This window comes from Anarrhichthys ocellatus, unplaced genomic scaffold (genome assembly GCF_004355925.1).
Source record: "Anarrhichthys ocellatus isolate YVR2014 unplaced genomic scaffold, GSC_Weel_1.0 scaffold27, whole genome shotgun sequence".
NCBI lineage: Eukaryota > Metazoa > Chordata > Actinopteri > Perciformes > Anarhichadidae > Anarrhichthys > Anarrhichthys ocellatus.
Window position 1 is genome coordinate 2,018,919 of NW_022280057.1, and position 15,930 is coordinate 2,034,848.

At 40.6% G+C, this 15,930-nt stretch overlaps 5 protein-coding genes across 5 annotated transcripts; 3 read left to right on the plus strand and 2 right to left on the minus strand.

Annotated features, from left to right (window-relative positions):
- Window positions 1–807: 807 nt before the first annotated feature.
- On the plus strand, window positions 808–3,456 carry pttg1 (PTTG1 regulator of sister chromatid separation, securin). The gene is made up of 6 exons (XM_031862900.1): window positions 808–880; window positions 1,354–1,446; window positions 1,537–1,667; window positions 1,756–1,837; window positions 2,543–2,704; window positions 3,323–3,456. The coding sequence occupies exons 2-6, from the start codon at window positions 1,359–1,361 to the stop codon at window positions 3,403–3,405; spliced, it is 546 nt and encodes a 181-aa protein (XP_031718760.1). The 5' UTR covers window positions 808–880; window positions 1,354–1,358; the 3' UTR covers window positions 3,406–3,456.
- A 155-nt stretch (window positions 3,457–3,611) lies between these two features.
- On the plus strand, window positions 3,612–5,369 carry sowahd (sosondowah ankyrin repeat domain family d). Its single transcript, XM_031862450.1, has 2 exons — window positions 3,612–3,832; window positions 4,041–5,369. The coding sequence occupies exon 2, from the start codon at window positions 4,145–4,147 to the stop codon at window positions 5,132–5,134; it is 990 nt and encodes a 329-aa protein (XP_031718310.1). The 5' UTR covers window positions 3,612–3,832; window positions 4,041–4,144; the 3' UTR covers window positions 5,135–5,369.
- A 626-nt stretch (window positions 5,370–5,995) lies between these two features.
- On the minus strand, window positions 5,996–7,965 carry rpl39 (ribosomal protein L39). The gene is made up of 3 exons (XM_031862452.1): window positions 7,841–7,965; window positions 7,408–7,511; window positions 5,996–6,215 (listed from the first exon to the last, which is right to left on the minus strand). The coding sequence occupies exons 1-3, from the start codon at window positions 7,841–7,843 to the stop codon at window positions 6,167–6,169; spliced, it is 156 nt and encodes a 51-aa protein (XP_031718312.1). The 5' UTR covers window positions 7,844–7,965; the 3' UTR covers window positions 5,996–6,166.
- A 1,619-nt stretch (window positions 7,966–9,584) lies between these two features.
- upf3b (UPF3B regulator of nonsense mediated mRNA decay) lies at window positions 9,585–13,221 on the minus strand. Its single transcript, XM_031862734.1, has 10 exons — window positions 12,936–13,221; window positions 12,564–12,670; window positions 12,374–12,480; window positions 12,193–12,291; window positions 11,832–11,942; window positions 11,677–11,720; window positions 11,389–11,577; window positions 11,141–11,298; window positions 10,727–11,054; window positions 9,585–10,647 (listed from the first exon to the last, which is right to left on the minus strand). The coding sequence occupies exons 1-10, from the start codon at window positions 13,044–13,046 to the stop codon at window positions 10,459–10,461; spliced, it is 1,443 nt and encodes a 480-aa protein (XP_031718594.1). The 5' UTR covers window positions 13,047–13,221; the 3' UTR covers window positions 9,585–10,458.
- A 538-nt stretch (window positions 13,222–13,759) lies between these two features.
- On the plus strand, window positions 13,760–15,405 carry ndufa1 (NADH:ubiquinone oxidoreductase subunit A1). Its single transcript, XM_031862936.1, has 3 exons — window positions 13,760–13,980; window positions 14,068–14,157; window positions 15,261–15,405. The coding sequence occupies exons 1-3, from the start codon at window positions 13,879–13,881 to the stop codon at window positions 15,279–15,281; spliced, it is 213 nt and encodes a 70-aa protein (XP_031718796.1). The 5' UTR covers window positions 13,760–13,878; the 3' UTR covers window positions 15,282–15,405.
- The last annotated feature ends 525 nt before the right edge of the window (window positions 15,406–15,930 follow it).

Below are 15,930 nucleotides of genomic sequence, written 5' to 3' on the forward strand. Positions count from 1 at the left end.
TTCATCGTTTTAAGTGCAGTCCTAAACACATATAGGATATGTTTGAGCCGTTGCAGAAGTAGGACTGATTTGTCAAAATGTGCATCTCTGAATAGAAATGTCTTTCACAGTAACGTTAGATAAACTACACGGACTAAATTCCTAAATACTTTATACTGTATTTTAGTCATGGGACGTTATTGTAAATTAGAGCCGCAATAAGGGAGAGTCGCGTCAACGGTTCAAAAACGCTTGATCGTCACGTGATTCACTTAGACTTCAGATGGTTCCAGGAAGTACTTGGCAGGCAACTTGAATAGTAGATATTTGGTAGATATCGGTTGAAAAGAGAGAGAGAGAGAGAGAGAGAGAGAGAGAGAGAGAGAGAGAGAGAACTGCGATTTTTGATGATTAGTATTTACAGTATTGATATAGAGGAACGACATATGTATTTAGTTACATACATGTTTAATAAAATATACTAATATTTGAGGATTAGTAAGTGTAACAGCTATAGTTACCTGCCTTGTTGACATATTTTATTCTAAAGTTGTGTAGTATACACATATAAATATATATATATAGGTATGGATCCGCAAATGAGTTGAGATTTACTATTTTTGATTGTTTTACAGTCAATTGATCTATGATCCGCCATTGCTGTAAAAATGGTCCATTGGAGTGAACGGAGATTACGTGACTCTTATTATACGGCTCTGGTGTGAAATATTTAGTTGGAAACGCCCATTCAAGTCCTCTTTGCTTCAGCGACCAATAGGACGAAGGCAGTGAATTTAAAAAGCAGCCGCGGTCATCTGCAAAGGACATTTCAGATCATAACAACCGTGTGATACGAGAGTGAAGGAGCAACCAACAGCGTTTAGTAGCGGCGTTGACCGAGGTAACGTTAAGGCTAACACCAGTTTGTCAACGTTACTGTTGCATTTAGCACTTTGAGCTAATAACGTCACGTTACATGTACGTTGTATTAACTAAGACTAGCTCGCCTAGCTAACGTAGGCGAGCTAATTCAGCTAACGTTTTGTGAAACGTTCGTCAAGATAACGTTAATTCAGTTACTCATAAGAGGGAACGTGCAACAAGACAGCAGAGTGACGTGGAAGTGTTAACGTAAACTAAAAATGGAGGAAAAAGAGCCAGCTTGTGTTTCAGCTTGAGCTAGAAGAGGATCAGTGTCATTCATGAAAGCTGCAGCTATTAAGCGCTGTAACTGCCAGATTGGCTATTGGTAGCAGTGCACTTTGTTTAGTGTACGAAATTTTAGAAGAGACAAAATTCCTGCCACGGAAAGGTCTCTTCCATAGTGATGAATTCTAATGTGTTCCAGTAGCTAATATCATATTGTGTTTTCAGATACAATGGCCAACATAAACTTTGCAGAGCGAGAAAACGCAGGTCTTCATCCACTTAATTTGAAGATGCGTCAGCGCCTCCAGTCTGCTCCAGGTAAATGACAGCCTTGTGCATTTTCTATTTTTCTTCTGGCAGTAATGTTGGTCAGTTAACCTTTGCCTTTCCCCCCCCCCCCCCCACTAGAGAGACTCTTATCTCCTATGAATGCCAAAACCTTCCACACTCCTCTGGCATTTGGTCGTAAGGCTTTTGGTGCTGTCAACAAAAAAATCTCAACCCCTGTCGTCAACACACAAGAGAAGTTAAAGCCACAGGTTGGAATAAATTGGAGTCACAATCTAAAAGTAATGTCTCTGTACCTCAAACTATTCATGTACTAATGTATTATGATGTTCCCCACAGGAAATGAAAGTCAAACACGCTTCTCTGATCAAAGTGGAGGAATACCCAGATATTGAGAAGTTCATCCCTTATGACCCTCTAGGTAACACTGACGCATTCAGTAGTGACGGTTCTCACAGCTAAACCTTTTCATTCTGGTGCTACCAAAGATCATGTTAAGAATGTTAACAGCATTTTAAGGCAGACTTTATAGAATAATACATATTTGTACCATCAGCTATAAGATCACATTTCAGGTTTGGGTATTGGATGTAAAATACTGCTCAATCAGAAAGTCCATGAGTCCATTAATAGTTTATTCCCTCAGGACTCAACCCATAGAGTGCTGCAGGGATTTATTTGTGTAGGCCAACCGCTGAAGTTAGCATCACACTGGTTCCATGTCAAAAAGACAAAGTGATTTTACTATTGGATTGTGGATTCTTGCAAAAAGAGCTATGTGGCAAACACAAGTTTGTGGTAATTGCATGTTTTGTTCTGCAAGATATTCTTCACAACTGAACATTACTTTATGATTTTTGAAGTGTAAATGCTATCTCCAGATGTACAAAGCTAACGTTAGGCTACAAACGAACGACGCCATGACAGAGTGTGCAACAAAGCTGTAAAGGTGGACTATTCCACTTTACTCTAATTTAGCTACGATTCCAGAGGGGTATCTGCTGACATATTTTATATCATGGAACAAAAAGTAGTTTTTGCCACAGACTTTATTTCTAACCAAAAAACAATTGATTTTGAGATGAAGGAACAGGAAGTGCAAAACTGGTTTTCTGACTCATTCCAGAGTTTGAGAAGTACAGCGTACCTGAGGATCTGATTCCTCTCGGGGGCTTTGCTCTGCCTGGACTGGCCTGTTTCCCACCAGCTCCTCGTCTGTGTGAGGACGACCTGGAAATGTTTGAGCCACTCTCAAACCAGTCTCCTGTAAAGATGCCAAAATGTTCAGGTATCCACTTCAGTTCAATTAGGGCTGCATTCACACTTATTGTTTGGGATTGAAAACATATCTTAATGAAGTATTGGTCTATGATCAAATATTTCAATGAAGCACAGGGTGGATAAAGTCCTATTGCAGAATATGTAATTTCATATCTCATCTATTCTTGTGATTAAAAGTTTATGGAAGAAGTAACCAGATGGCATTTCTGTTTTGGCTTATTCATCAAATTTGCATTAAATAATAAAAGAGAACCAGTGAACAATCATTAAGTGATGGTAAAATATGACTACTTGCAAATCCATTTTATGGTGTTGTGTATATCATTGCCCAACACTAATAAAGTATTGTGAGGTTTATAGGTATAGGTCACCCACATTACAATAATCTAACTAGTATTAAACCATGCCGCATTTAAGGGTTTTTAATCATCGTTTTTTAGATTTTTGATAGGGATAATGTTGACTATCCCAAAAAAATAAACCATGTGGTTTAAGCAACATCTATCACTAGATAAGAAGCAACGATTGTCTGGCAGCTGTAGCCATAAGTATGGGGCTCCTGCTCCAGATGAAGAGTGTCATTAACCTGCTGTATCATTAACTTCACTGTATCGCCTCTCTACAGATCATTACTCAGAGCTGGACGCCTTTCTGCAAACACTCGATGAGCTGACTGTTGAACTTCCTCCAGAACCTTTTACCGACTGAATGTTGATGCATGTTTTTTTTTTTTTTTTTGTTTTTTTATTATGACATTTTTACTGAAATAAAGTTTGTTTTATCTGTCCCTATCTATTTTATTTGCTTTGGTTTTATATAATGGGTGACATGCTGTCAGTCTCTGGGGAGTATACACTGCACTTACTTCCTGCTTTGAAGTCCATCAGTGGTCACATGTGACGGATTCTCGCTGTTGGTTGCCCGAGATTAGAATGAACTTTGTCTCAGTTCCTCTTGTAAAGGAAACGAGGATATTGGCTTGAATCTATGGCTCAGTTTTTTGTTTTTTTGGGAGAAAACCTTAAATAATTCATATCTTATCAATTTTCTCCTACCATTAAAAGGGTTTAATGGTTACTCGAAACCGGAGTCAAGTGTGTGCTGACTACACGTATGCGCTTTGGACACAGAACAGGTGAGTAACATCAGTGTGGCAAAAACTGAGTACAGACTCGAGTATAATTAGTATTTAAGGGGTTTTGGGATGTCCGCCATTTCAAACGTTGCTTTGCAAAATGAGGAACTTGGTATATTTGCAGTAACGTTTAAAGTTGCATACGTGTGCACTTGGCACATTAAAACTTCGTGTATATATTAAAATAGACTTTCCTCCCATGACGCAGGGAAGGAGTGAAGGGACCCAGTTTGCAGTTTATAATTTGACAGTCTTCGGGGTGTCTAAATAAAGGAAGTAGCCTTGAACTCATCGCGCAGGGAGCCGAGCAGCATGTATGAGAGCAGATCGGATGATGCTGGACGTGACCCAACTGGATCCGAACCAGCGGTCTGTGACACCGACGCCCACGGCGGAAGTACGAGTGGACAGGGCGCCGTTGTGGAGCGACTCTCGAGGTATGGCATACCGGTCATGCCCAGTGCTTTCCAGCGTAGGTCGAGGCTGCAGAGGCAGCTGGAGGTCACTGACAGCTCCGCTCCGGGGGGTCTTCAGAGGGAGGCTCCGGAGCGAGAGTCGCTCACACCCGCTATGCGTAAAAAGTACATGAAAGAGCTGCTCCTGAGCAATCCGTCACACAGCGGGTTTAGCAGCGTGCTGTCACAGACTCGCAGCGTGTCCTCCGAGCAGGACGCGGGCTGGGCTCTGTATCCAATGGAGCACGCGTGGATGCTGTCCTCCGTGGAGGGAAATTACGACACCATCCTGGAGTTCATCTCCGAGGACCCCTATCTGTTGACCAGGAAGGATTTTGTCAGCGGGTACTCGGTGCTGCACTGGCTGGCCAAGAGAGGACAGGACGAGACTCTGCTTAAACTTTTGCAGTACGCAGAAAGTGCGGGGATCCCCATGAATGTGAACGCGCGGGGCAGCGGCGGGCTCACCCCGCTGCACGTCGCCAGCATGCACGGGCACTACATGGTCATCAAGCTGCTGGTGGGAGCTTTCAGCGCTGACGTCGACGCCATGGACTACAATGGGAGGAGAGCCTGGCAGTATCTGAAGGGAGACGCCCCGCTGGAGATGAGGGAGCTGCTAGGGACCTGGGATGACGAGCACAGCTGCGGGTGTGCGCAAAATGGCAAACAAAACGTGAACAACAACTGCGCCGGTGCAACTAACTTGACCACATATGATGAGGTCGATCACGGAGAGATGGAGGCGGTGAACTCCTTTGACCGGACTCGGAGAGGTGGCAGCTCGAGGTTTGGGTTTATAAGTAAGCTGCTACCCTCGTTTTCATTTATTCGAAACAAAAGCTGAATGACTTCAAGCATGTGCATTATCTCATGCAGTTCACTGGCGCTTATTGGGCTATATTTCTTAAAAAAAAAAGTGAAAGCAGCCCAGAAGCTGTTTTTATGCAAAATGCTCAAACAAGTTGACAGAAATTCCAGCTGTACTTGCAGAATTTTCTACATGTGTTGAGGGACGTTTTTGGAGATTTAACTATGCGTGGAAATAACTGAATAAAATGCAGATTTTCAGTGATCAAAAATGGACTCTTATTAAATACATTACTTGACACTTAAATCCTTCACATGAAACTGTTCAAAGATCATGTCCACACTGGGTCTATGACTTGAGAAGTCAAATATACATTTTTACATTTTAAGGGAAGCTAGCCTGGGAGCCACAGCCCCATTTCACAAATAATCCATTCATTTGGGATGTTTGAGACTCCTGGAAAGGAATCTGTTTTTAGAGCTGTAAAGTACATATTTTGTACTCTTAAATAATACGTATTCCATATACTGAGCTTTTTCTTAATATTTTCTTCTGACTCAGTTCTGCTTATGTAAACAATATTAAATGTTGGATATTGCTGACCTGGCAAACTTTCTGCTCAGTTTTGCCACCACGGTAAACATTTCATGATGAATAGCAGTACTGTCTTTGGTAGGAGCAACAAAGCCACAGCTCAGATTCTGGCTAAACTAGAAATAACCACGATCTTGCATGAAACAGCATTTCCAAAGTATTTGCTGTAGTCAAGAGAGTGAATCCCCTTCAAAGTGCTCGCTTCTGCTGCGCTGTGTCAGCATTACCCCCTGTGATGTTTAGTTTACCTAAGAGAAACACTACCTGTAAATGGACAATAAAATAAAGGCAGAAAAGCTCATATGAAGTTTGATCACAGATCTTTTATTGTCAAACAAGACCATAACCAGAGTATTTGTACAAAACAAATGCTGCTCCAGATAACACGGCTCCCTCCTCAGGGTCAGGCCCAGCAGCTGGAGGTCCTGGCAGATGTTGGGATGGAGGGACACGGGGATCCAGGGACCCTCACGTTTACAAGCCGAGCTTGGTCCTCCTCCAGTGTCTCCTCTTGGAGTTGTACCTGAAATCAAACAGCATTTAAGCAAACATAAGGAGAGAACATTTTATTCAAATACGAAACCTAGTAAAATGAAGGGCAGGTTCAAGAGTTCAATTGAAACTATGCAAATTCTGTCAAAGCTGTGCTTATTTCAGAGGACCTAAACTAACATCCTGTGTGATATACAGTCAACCACAACACAACAATGAGATTATTTTCTTGAAATCTTGTTACTAACCGCCCAAACCCCTTTGAAAAAACAGTTTCCTGCATGATCTCTTTTCACTGGAACTAAACCCATTACGGGAATCCTTCCAGACCAGTCATTTTAGAAACCACCAACACCATGGAAGTCCTCCAGCAGAGTCATTTAGCAGACACAATAGCAACTTTAGGTCAAACAGTGAAATGTTCGGCTACAGAGCTTCCTCATCACCACGGTGAGCAGGAATAGCAGCTGTGTAGCAGAAAGATGCTCTCAGCAGGATTAATGACAACACTCTACGGACATGAAGTGCTGCAATTGCAGACCTGCTTTACACAACATGAAGCTCCCGTTTCGTCTCTGCATTAGCGAGTCTCACATCTCTGCACTTACTGATAAAGTAGAGAGCTGAGAGCTCAACAATGAAACTGTACTAGAGTGAGTGAGGACCATTAAAACATGCATTAACCTCTCGTAGAAGAGTAAAGCATACGCTACACCTTTATAAAGGAAACTCTGCAACTAAACAGCAGGCCATCACATAAGTTGTGTAAATACTTTATTGTCAGTCTATTAGGTTGACCAAGCTAGAGTAATTGAATATAATACCACAGTCCATAATTAGTATTTTAGAGGATGTCGTTGGCGGTGCTGTTGAATTATACTCTATTTCTAACATGTAATCTCTTTGAGACAAGACATCTCAGTATAACGGATTATATAAGAAGTTGATTCAACTAGCACTGTATTGACTTAACTTGGAAAGAAGCCTGTGGGTCTGGAAATTCTTGCAAAACACTTAAAGTCTGCAGAGATGTCCGTTTCAACCTCATTCATTTCTCATTGACTGCATTACTCCTGTAAAAATGAGTGTTTAAGATTACATGGTAGGCTAGTTAGCTCTAGTAAAGTGCATTGGTATGAGGTAAGTGGACCCACATGTACAGACTGCATGCTTTCCTCGACGCGGCAGCTTCACATTGTTCATGTTACACACAACAAACTTACCTGATCTTGTTTCCAGTTTTCATTCTGATCCACTGAGGAATGGGCCTGTTCTGTTTCTGCTTCTTAGCGAGGAAGCGCTTGATCCTGAAAGTCTTGTGGGACGACTAAAAACACAACAAAGAGAGCCATTAACACCACGTCTGCCCACAATATTTATATCCAATGTTAAACATCTACGACCATAAACGAATCTATTCAAAGCACTTTAAAAAGTGTTAGTGAACAAGCTAGCAGCTAACGTCTATGAAGGAAGTTACATGCGCAGAGTGGGTACCGGCTAGCATCTTTGAGCAGCTTTAATATGCTCATCTTCCATATTTTAAGACAACATACGGATTTGTGAGGTACCATTGAGATGTTTATCAATCACACAATATAACGTAGCAGGTTTACAGGAGCTGCAGACGTGGATGTTTAAAGATTTTGTATTTACCATTTTGTCCACAGTCCTTTCCCGACTATGGCGTCGGCCGAAGAGAGAGAAGGACGTGACGTCGGCGGTTTTATCCAATAAGCGTCCACCCAACAGGCTCCACGTCACACACGCAGCGACACCTAGTGGAGGGTGTGTTTACATGCATCTTGGTACTTTGAGGCACGATGTGTGTACTTATATACAATTCTGAGCCATGTGTACTATTCTTGGGTATTTCTATTTTTGCTTGCTACTTTATACTCATACTACTGAAGGGATATGTTGCGATGTTTACTCCCTTACACGTCGGATTTAGTTACTTTGCATATAAAGATTTTTACATACAAAACGAATGAAAAGCTCATAAAAAAAGATACGTAGCTTAATGGGAATACTCAACGATATTTAAAGTAGTTACAATTGGTTCCACCTCAATCTGCTACAGTATTAAACCTCTGTTTAATGCATACAATAATATAACTTTGAAAAGAGCCATGTTGTGGTGGCCCTGTAATAAGTGCTGTATGTAAGTGCTTCTAATTTTGACACTTTAAGGACGGGATACTTCAGTACTTTTTCTTTTCACATCCGAGTATTGCTACTTGTACTAAAGGATCTGACCACTGCTTCCACCGCTGCCAAAGGTGAATCCCTACTAATACTGGAAATGAAAAAGCTGAAATGTAAACAGCACGTACATACCAGCAAGCTCATAAGAGGTGAAAAAGGTGACAAGCACCCGAAACCGAAACCCTGTCGGGGGGTTACCCGGGAAAATTTTATTTTAAATATGAGCTTTAAAATGTAGCATTCTGGTGTACTCTGAGAAGACAATTACGTAATAAGACATTTACTTTAAGCAAAAACAAAAAAAATGTATTGTTCAGTTATTAATCAGTATTTCAGCTCTAGTTGAACATCTGGCTAGTTAGCTTTTTTTCAATCAATATTATTATTATTAGACTTTATTTAGACAAAATCCATTGAGACAGAGGTCTCATTTTCAAAAGTTTTAGTCAAATAAAAATAAAGATAGCAAGAGTAGCGAGAACCATCGCCTATACAAAATAAAGTGATTCGTTTTCATTGAACCCTGTTACTGTATGGCTTAATATTAACTTCCACTGTTACTGTACAGCTGTTAGACTTGTGGCCAAAAATCTTCTATTTGTAATTAATATGCATTCAATCCAGTTCAATTATTTAAATTAAAATGATAATCTACTCTAAAGTAGCTTATCAAGAGTAAAATAATAGCTGTGATCTATACACACCTCTGCATTAGCAACCCGCTGAAATGAAGATACAGGCACCTTAAATCTCTCATTACTCCAGGGTTCTTGGGAGCAACTGCACGTGGGACTGTTGGGACTGGAAGTACACTGGCTGTGGTCATTACAGTGAACAGTGTGTAGTGTGATGAGAGGGCATGTGAGCCCTTGTTGCTGTAGTTCCATCTCCTTGTAGCAGAGGCTGTATTTAGCATACCCTGCCTTATCAATGTATTTAAAATACTGCGACAGCTGGAAGCTGTACTGCTCTCTCTTCACGTCTGTTCAGACCTCCACCTTTATCCAGGCCCAGCTCCACTCACATCTCAGCATTAATTAGCTCTACCCAGTCTAGTTTAGTGGAGGAATAGGTGGACATAACTGAACTACTGCAGTGTTATGAATAAATCAATCAAAAGCCCCTAACTTCAAAAAACTATACTGAACTTTTTTGGGGGTATTTTAATACTGAACAAAAAAAGGACATGTACACTTAAGCAAAGACCTCTTTTATTTCCAGGCAAAAGTGGCTATGGTATACAAGCATCAGCAGCATTGATGTGTTCTCATGCTGTATTCAGTTTAGTGCGACACACATTCATGTTGAAGAGGAGATTCAGTTTAGAAAAGTTAGGAAGGCCACTGGTTGATCCCTCTGATTGAAGCTTGCATGCAGGCATGGCTGTCACATGGCAGTTTAGTCTGAAATGGCTGTTTCCTCTCCATCACTATATGAATGTAGGAACAAAACACATGATCCCAAACCACGTTACGTACACTCTATGCTTCAGTCTACAAGACAATTTTACAGCTACTGACCGTGAAAAGAGTAAATTAAAAGTTCTGCACATAAATTTAGATTGTCTCGCTTCCCGGGCAGGAGTAAGATTTACATGTTTACACTTCAAACTGAACACGTCAATGCCACAACAGAAATATCATTCATGACAATGAAGAAACAATATTCATGAGCTCGGCAATGTTGACATATTGAGTAATTGGTAAGTTGTGATATGGATTAACATGGTGAAAGCCAATGTTTGCAGTGTGCACAACACTGAAGCAAGGTCACTTTGAGTTTACGTGGTCCAAGAAAGCTTTGGCTTCGACTAATGTGCCCAACAGCCAAACTGTAAGATGAAGGTTCCTGTTACCTTTCCTAACAAATACAATTAAAGAGGGTCACATTCAGGCCCCAAAAGGCTCCACCATCACATCCCTGCCTTCCAGACCGGGAGAGCCGGATGCAGCCCTGCTTGATCTGCAGTGCGTGTCGCCCTGAGGCACCACGCTGCTGCTCTGAGCCTCACAGGCCTGTCTCCCCTCTCCTCACCACATTTAAAATGCCATAAAGTAGAGATCTGCTCAATCCTCTCCTTTGTCGGCCACTTTCTCGGTCTCGGCATCTGGCTTTCTGTCGGCAGAGTTGGATTCCGCTCCTCCTCCTCCTCCTCCACCACCACCACCACCACCACCACCTCCTCCTCCTCCTCCTCCTCCACCTCGATTGCGGCTTCTGGTCCCTGGCTGGTACAGCTGAATTGCAGGCCGGTCCTGACGTAAAGAAACGATGCTCTTAGAAATACTAAAGATTTTTGCAAAAATTATTTGATTTGAGAGGCTAAGTCATTACCTTATTCCGTAGACGCTCTCTTTTACTACTCTCGTCCTTCTTGTAGTCTTTGGTCGGCCTTTCTGGCCTCTCAGAGTGAGTAGAGTCTCCAACGTTGTCACCCTTTTTCTTCTCCTTGGCCCGCTCTTTGTCTTTTTTAACCTCCTCCTCCCTCTTCCGACCCGAGTTCTCTCCGTCCTGACGGTCTCTCCTCCTCCGCCGATTCTCGTCCTGTCGCCTGATGCGCTCCTTCTCTCTCTGCAGCCGCTCCCTCTCCCGTTCTCGGTCGCGCTCTCTGTCGCGCTCTGGGTCACGCTCCCTGAACTCCTTCCTGCCCTCTTCGTCCGCTCTGTGTGTGTGAAGCACACGTTAGGTTTAAGTAATCTGTTCAAAGTGAAACATATACTTTCAAAACAAACTACTGAAGCAACTAACTTCCTTCCTCGATCCTCCTTGTTTTCAATGTGTTGACGCCTCTTATGATCGGCACCCCCCATGGCTCTGTCCTCTTTATTTGGCCTGTCTTGTTTCTTGGCCTTTTCCTTGGGCTTCTCAGAATCAGCATCCTCCCCTCTGTCTGGCTTCTTCAGGAGCTACACATTTGAAATTAAAGACAAAATCATAATGAGGTATTGGGAGATTTCACACCATATTAAACTGCTTCAATCCAACGCAGCACACACCTTGATCTTTGGTTCTTCTTTCACTTGGTCCTTGTCTTTCTCCAGGGGTTTCTCATGTCTCTTCATCTTGTCTGTGTCTTTGCGCTTCCTTCTCTCCTCCTCCCTCCACTTGCGACGCTCCTCGTCACGCATGCGCTTGCGATCGAGCTCCCTCCTTCTTCTCTCTTCTTTCTTTTCCTCCCTGATTCTCTGATCAGCATTGAAACAAGGTATGAGGCCAGCATTAAGCATGCAACTTAACAACTGTAACTAGTACACCAAACTGTTATGCCACAGTAGTTTACTTACCTGTTTATTCTTCAGGAAGTCAAGCAGAGGAGTTGTTTTTTTAGCTTGAAGGGAGAAAACAAAAGTATGTTTGAATTTATCCATCCAGCAGTGTGTCTCTTATAAAATGTATACAATGATGTCTCAGGTGCACTTTCTGGAGACTGTTCACCTACCTACAAGCTCCTTTGATTTTAACTCAATCTCTTCCAACAGTGTCTCTGGTGTTGATGCCATCTTGTCGTCATCACCGTTGTAAATATCAAGAAACTTCTTGTAATCAGGATCTGAAAGAAAATATACAACATACAAATGATAATATGTTGCTGCTTCTGGTAAGATTGCTTCTCTGTAGGTTAATATGGTGCAAATGGTCTTTTGACACAATATTAATTAACCAAGACAACTACTCGCTATTTAAGGTGATTTTTTTTAAGAAACACAAAATCTATTAGATATTAAAAGAACACACATACAAACATTACAAAATCTCTCTTGTTTTGTTGTAACATAACCTAAAGCAGTAAATGTCTTTACCTTCATCAATTGTTCCACATTTTGCATCCTTTTTCTTACTTCTTTTCTTGGCAGTCTTTTGAAAAGGTGCAAACTCCACGACGGCAGGATACTCCTGCCCTGTTAAAAACAAACAAAGCATGAAGCCTTGTCTGATATACTGCAGTTTGTGTATCTAGCTGTAAATGTGTGCTCTTCATACCTCTGCTGTCAATGAACACGTATCCATCAAATCGATCTCTGAAGAGAACTATATCCTCTTGATTCTTAAAATTGATGTAGGCCCTTGCAAAGAGGTGAGGATAGAGGCTGAAAGGACAGAACACTCATGTTAGACTTTTAGAGTCACTGATATCCTTTTTAATTGATGGGACGTTTTTATATCAACTCACCTGGCGTCATTGGAGAAAAATTCAAAGTAGTCCACCTCTGGGAGAGGTTGTAACTGCTCCTCCAGCTCTTCCTTGGTCAGACTTGGTGGTAACCGTCTGATCACAATCTTTAAATAAAATAATATTGCCAGTTAAAGATACTATCACGTAAGGAATATCAATCAGATTGAGGAAAAGAGAACATTAACTAATATTAACTTGAAGTTTAGTCAAATTACAATTTGTCTAACTCGTTATATAAAGTAATAGTAGACAATGCATGTGTTATCCGACAAAGCAACGCTAGTTAAAAGCATGCTGTTATTTAATTAAACTATAAGTATCCATAACTGACGAGTAGCAGCTGTAGCTAACCTAGCTAGCTCGTTTTACCTTTGTCATGGCCTCTTTCTTTTCCTTCAACCTGTCCGTCTTTTCTCCATCTTCACACTTTATTTCCAAACTTCGCTCCTTTGGCCGAGCGTTTTCCTTGTCTTCCTTCATAGTTGAACAGCTACTTCAATCCGCGGTTGTATTTCATCTCATTCCACAGACTTGTTTACTTTTTTTAGCAAGTTAGCCTGCTAGTAGCAACCGTTAACTTCCTCTCTGGCGGTTGGGCCTGCAGTTTGGTGTGATAACCAGGTGAGGGCGCTGTGAGTAAAAACAAGCGTGTACTTTGAATTTGAAATTATAATTAAATGTATTTAGTTTTGTCCATTTGTTTTTGGACTGAAATGTTTTTTTTGTTGTCGTTTTATTCTATTTAGAAAATAACGGCCGTTCAGTCAAAAAACCGCTTCCTTTTTTCGCGATTCCTTTCAAAATAAAAGCTGTCACATTTTGAGCAGTTTATTTTGTTTCTGACACTATTGTCACACCAACCAAGTGAGTGTTCAGTTGGCAGCTGATGTTATAATGATAATAATGCAATCTTAAATAGTGATGAAAAGTTATATTCGCTGCTGAATAAACTTTTCTCTTAACATTCGGTGTGTAATCTAAAATATAATTCCTGTTATTAACCATGGAGGCAATCTTTGAAAAAAATAATTGCAAATACAGCAACAGATTTGTTTCCCAATAATGTACACTAACGTTTGATGGCATAATAGTCTAGTTGTTAGTACAACAATGACGATTTTATCATCTTTGTAGAGCAGATGCTTTTCTTATGAAAAACATCTGACAGGAAGTGTTATTCCTGTTCCGGGTAATCGGGAGAGTCGACATTTTGTTAGCTCCTTAGCAAAATAAACAGTCGAAGGTTGTCTTAGAGCGACTTGGTTGTAATAAACGTTGCTCTCTGTCTGCCTGACCGTTACCGGGTGTCATCATGTGGTATGAGATCCTGCCGGGCTTCGCCGTCATGACCGTGTGTCTGATCATTCCCGGCGTTGCCACCGCACAGATCCACAAGTTCACCAACGGAGGAAAGGTGAGGAGGATGCAGACCGTGCTGCATGTCAGTGTTGTTGTCCTCTAAACTAAAGCGCTAAGTTAAAGACTTTGTTCTTCCTTGTAGGAGAAGAGGATCGCTCGGTTTCCTTGGCAGTGGTATCTGATGGAGAGAGACAAGCGAGTGTCAGGATCAGGGCAGTATTATGACTCCAAGGTGAGTTGGCCATGTGTCATTAATATCACCTTTCCCCCCCCAAATAAATCGTATAGTTTTATTTTTTGGATACATTTCCCACCATCCAGCTGACCGTTTGGGGTTTGTTTCCCAGTCAGCCGTTGACATTGCAAATGTCTTTATATACAAACCAGATTTACCTCAGTGATGTGCCAACATGTAATGTGTAGTTTGTGTCAGCACATTATGAAAATAAACTAGCATTTATGAGACTATATATTAAGAAAGTGGACCTCCACCTATATCCATAATTTGAGAGTAAGATGCATTATTGCATTCATGAGCTATTAACATAGTAGTAAAAAAGGTTGGGTATTTGATCTGAAAATTACTTTTTACATTCTGAATATACAACTGACGTACCTGCTATAAAACTAAGATAAAGTAATATATTTATGTTATGGAATACTTAGTAAAATGCTGAGTGATCATGTAAACAACTAGGATGATGTACTGTTGTTTAAGCAAACAATGCAATTATGAAATATTATTTCTAATAGACTAACACACTTAACTCAGACACTGTGAGAGTAGAGGTTACAAACGTGGATTAAGATAATGTAGTATTTTCTTGTGGTAATTTAAATGTCTTGCTAATTACATATATTTCCCAAACTGTACTTTAACATGTAAACTGACCATTACAGCAGAATTTGCACATATGACGCTTAAATGTTCTTTATGAACATAAACAAGAACATAACTTTGTTCACCTACATAGGTGTTTTTAACATTTGCTGAATAAACCTCTACTTGGTTTGAAGGTGGACAGAGTTATGCTGGAAATTAAGCAAAGTCACTAAAAATCCATTTAATTAAAAACAAAAACAAATTCCCTCCCAAGTGCTGAAGCGAGTGCATGAGACGTCAGTCTGTAAACACTGTGATGCACTTCTCTCAGTGAAGTTTCTAGTTGGAGCTCAATAACCAGCTGAAATAAAACCAGAAGCTGTCTGGAGGACAATACCATTTTTTTTTTTTTTTTATATAATGCCTGACAAATGGTCAGTTCATGTATGAAAATAAAATGCAAATATGTACTTTAAAAAGACTGGAGATATAATCTTTTTCTTCCTCAACAGGGACTCGAGAACATCCACTGATGAACAGAACTATGGAGATCCTGACAAGAAGAAGTTGGACATTAAAGGATTATATTTAACATTCAGCTGTTTGTATTTTTTTCAGTCTTTTCAGACAGTCTATTAAACTATTCCCAACTGGAAATCTGCTGAGGCTTCTTGGCTCGTTTGTACACCTGTTCACATGTTGTGGAGTTTATACTGTAGATGTTATGTCACCTGTACAGGTGATAATCCTGTGTTCTCAGAGGACATGTCTATTTGTAGACTCGACATCGTTTATCCTGTACTGTAGCTGTGAAGCATCTTAAATGCCTTCTGGTGAAATGGAAGAGACTCTCCAATCCAACTGTCACTACAATTCTGATAATCCCATAATCAGTAAGTAAGAACTGCTACTTTTCTATTTAATAGATCATAGCTGATTGTCTTTGGGTTTTAGACTGTTGTTCAACACATTTAAAGACGTCACCTTGAGTTTTGAGAAGGTGTGATGTGCATTTTTTTGAATTTGACATTTAATATACAATTAATTGATTCATTTAAAATATTAACAGGTTAATTGATTTAATGCAGTCCTGTTGGCCATCACGTCCACATTAAAGGAGTCCTGTTGAAATATGGTTATATCTCAAATATCAGGTGTTTGAACGAGAAACAATTGATTTAA

Coding starts and splice junctions, on each gene's coding strand:
- pttg1 (XM_031862900.1), top strand. CDS start 1,359: ATGGCCAACATAAACTTTGCAGAGCGAGAAAACGCAGGTCTTCATCCA. Junction 1,447..1,536: donor GCGCCTCCAGTCTGCTCCAG/GTAAATGACAGC, acceptor CCCCCCCACTAG/AGAGACTCTTATCTCCTATG. Junction 1,668..1,755: donor AAGAGAAGTTAAAGCCACAG/GTTGGAATAAAT, acceptor TGTTCCCCACAG/GAAATGAAAGTCAAACACGC.
- sowahd (XM_031862450.1), top strand. CDS start 4,145: ATGTATGAGAGCAGATCGGATGATGCTGGACGTGACCCAACTGGATCC.
- rpl39 (XM_031862452.1), bottom strand. Junction 6,216..7,407: donor AAAACTGGAAACAAGATCAG/GTAAGTTTGTTG, acceptor GTTTGATTTCAG/GTACAACTCCAAGAGGAGAC.
- upf3b (XM_031862734.1), bottom strand. CDS start 13,046: ATGAAGGAAGACAAGGAAAACGCTCGGCCAAAGGAGCGAAGTTTGGAA. Junction 12,481..12,563: donor TTTTTCTCCAATGACGCCAG/GTGAGTTGATAT, acceptor CTGTCCTTTCAG/CCTCTATCCTCACCTCTTTG. Junction 12,292..12,373: donor CGTGTTCATTGACAGCAGAG/GTATGAAGAGCA, acceptor TGTTTTTAACAG/GGCAGGAGTATCCTGCCGTC.
- ndufa1 (XM_031862936.1), top strand. CDS start 13,879: ATGTGGTATGAGATCCTGCCGGGCTTCGCCGTCATGACCGTGTGTCTG. Junction 13,981..14,067: donor AGTTCACCAACGGAGGAAAG/GTGAGGAGGATG, acceptor TCTTCCTTGTAG/GAGAAGAGGATCGCTCGGTT. Junction 14,158..15,260: donor GGCAGTATTATGACTCCAAG/GTGAGTTGGCCA, acceptor CTTCCTCAACAG/GGACTCGAGAACATCCACTG.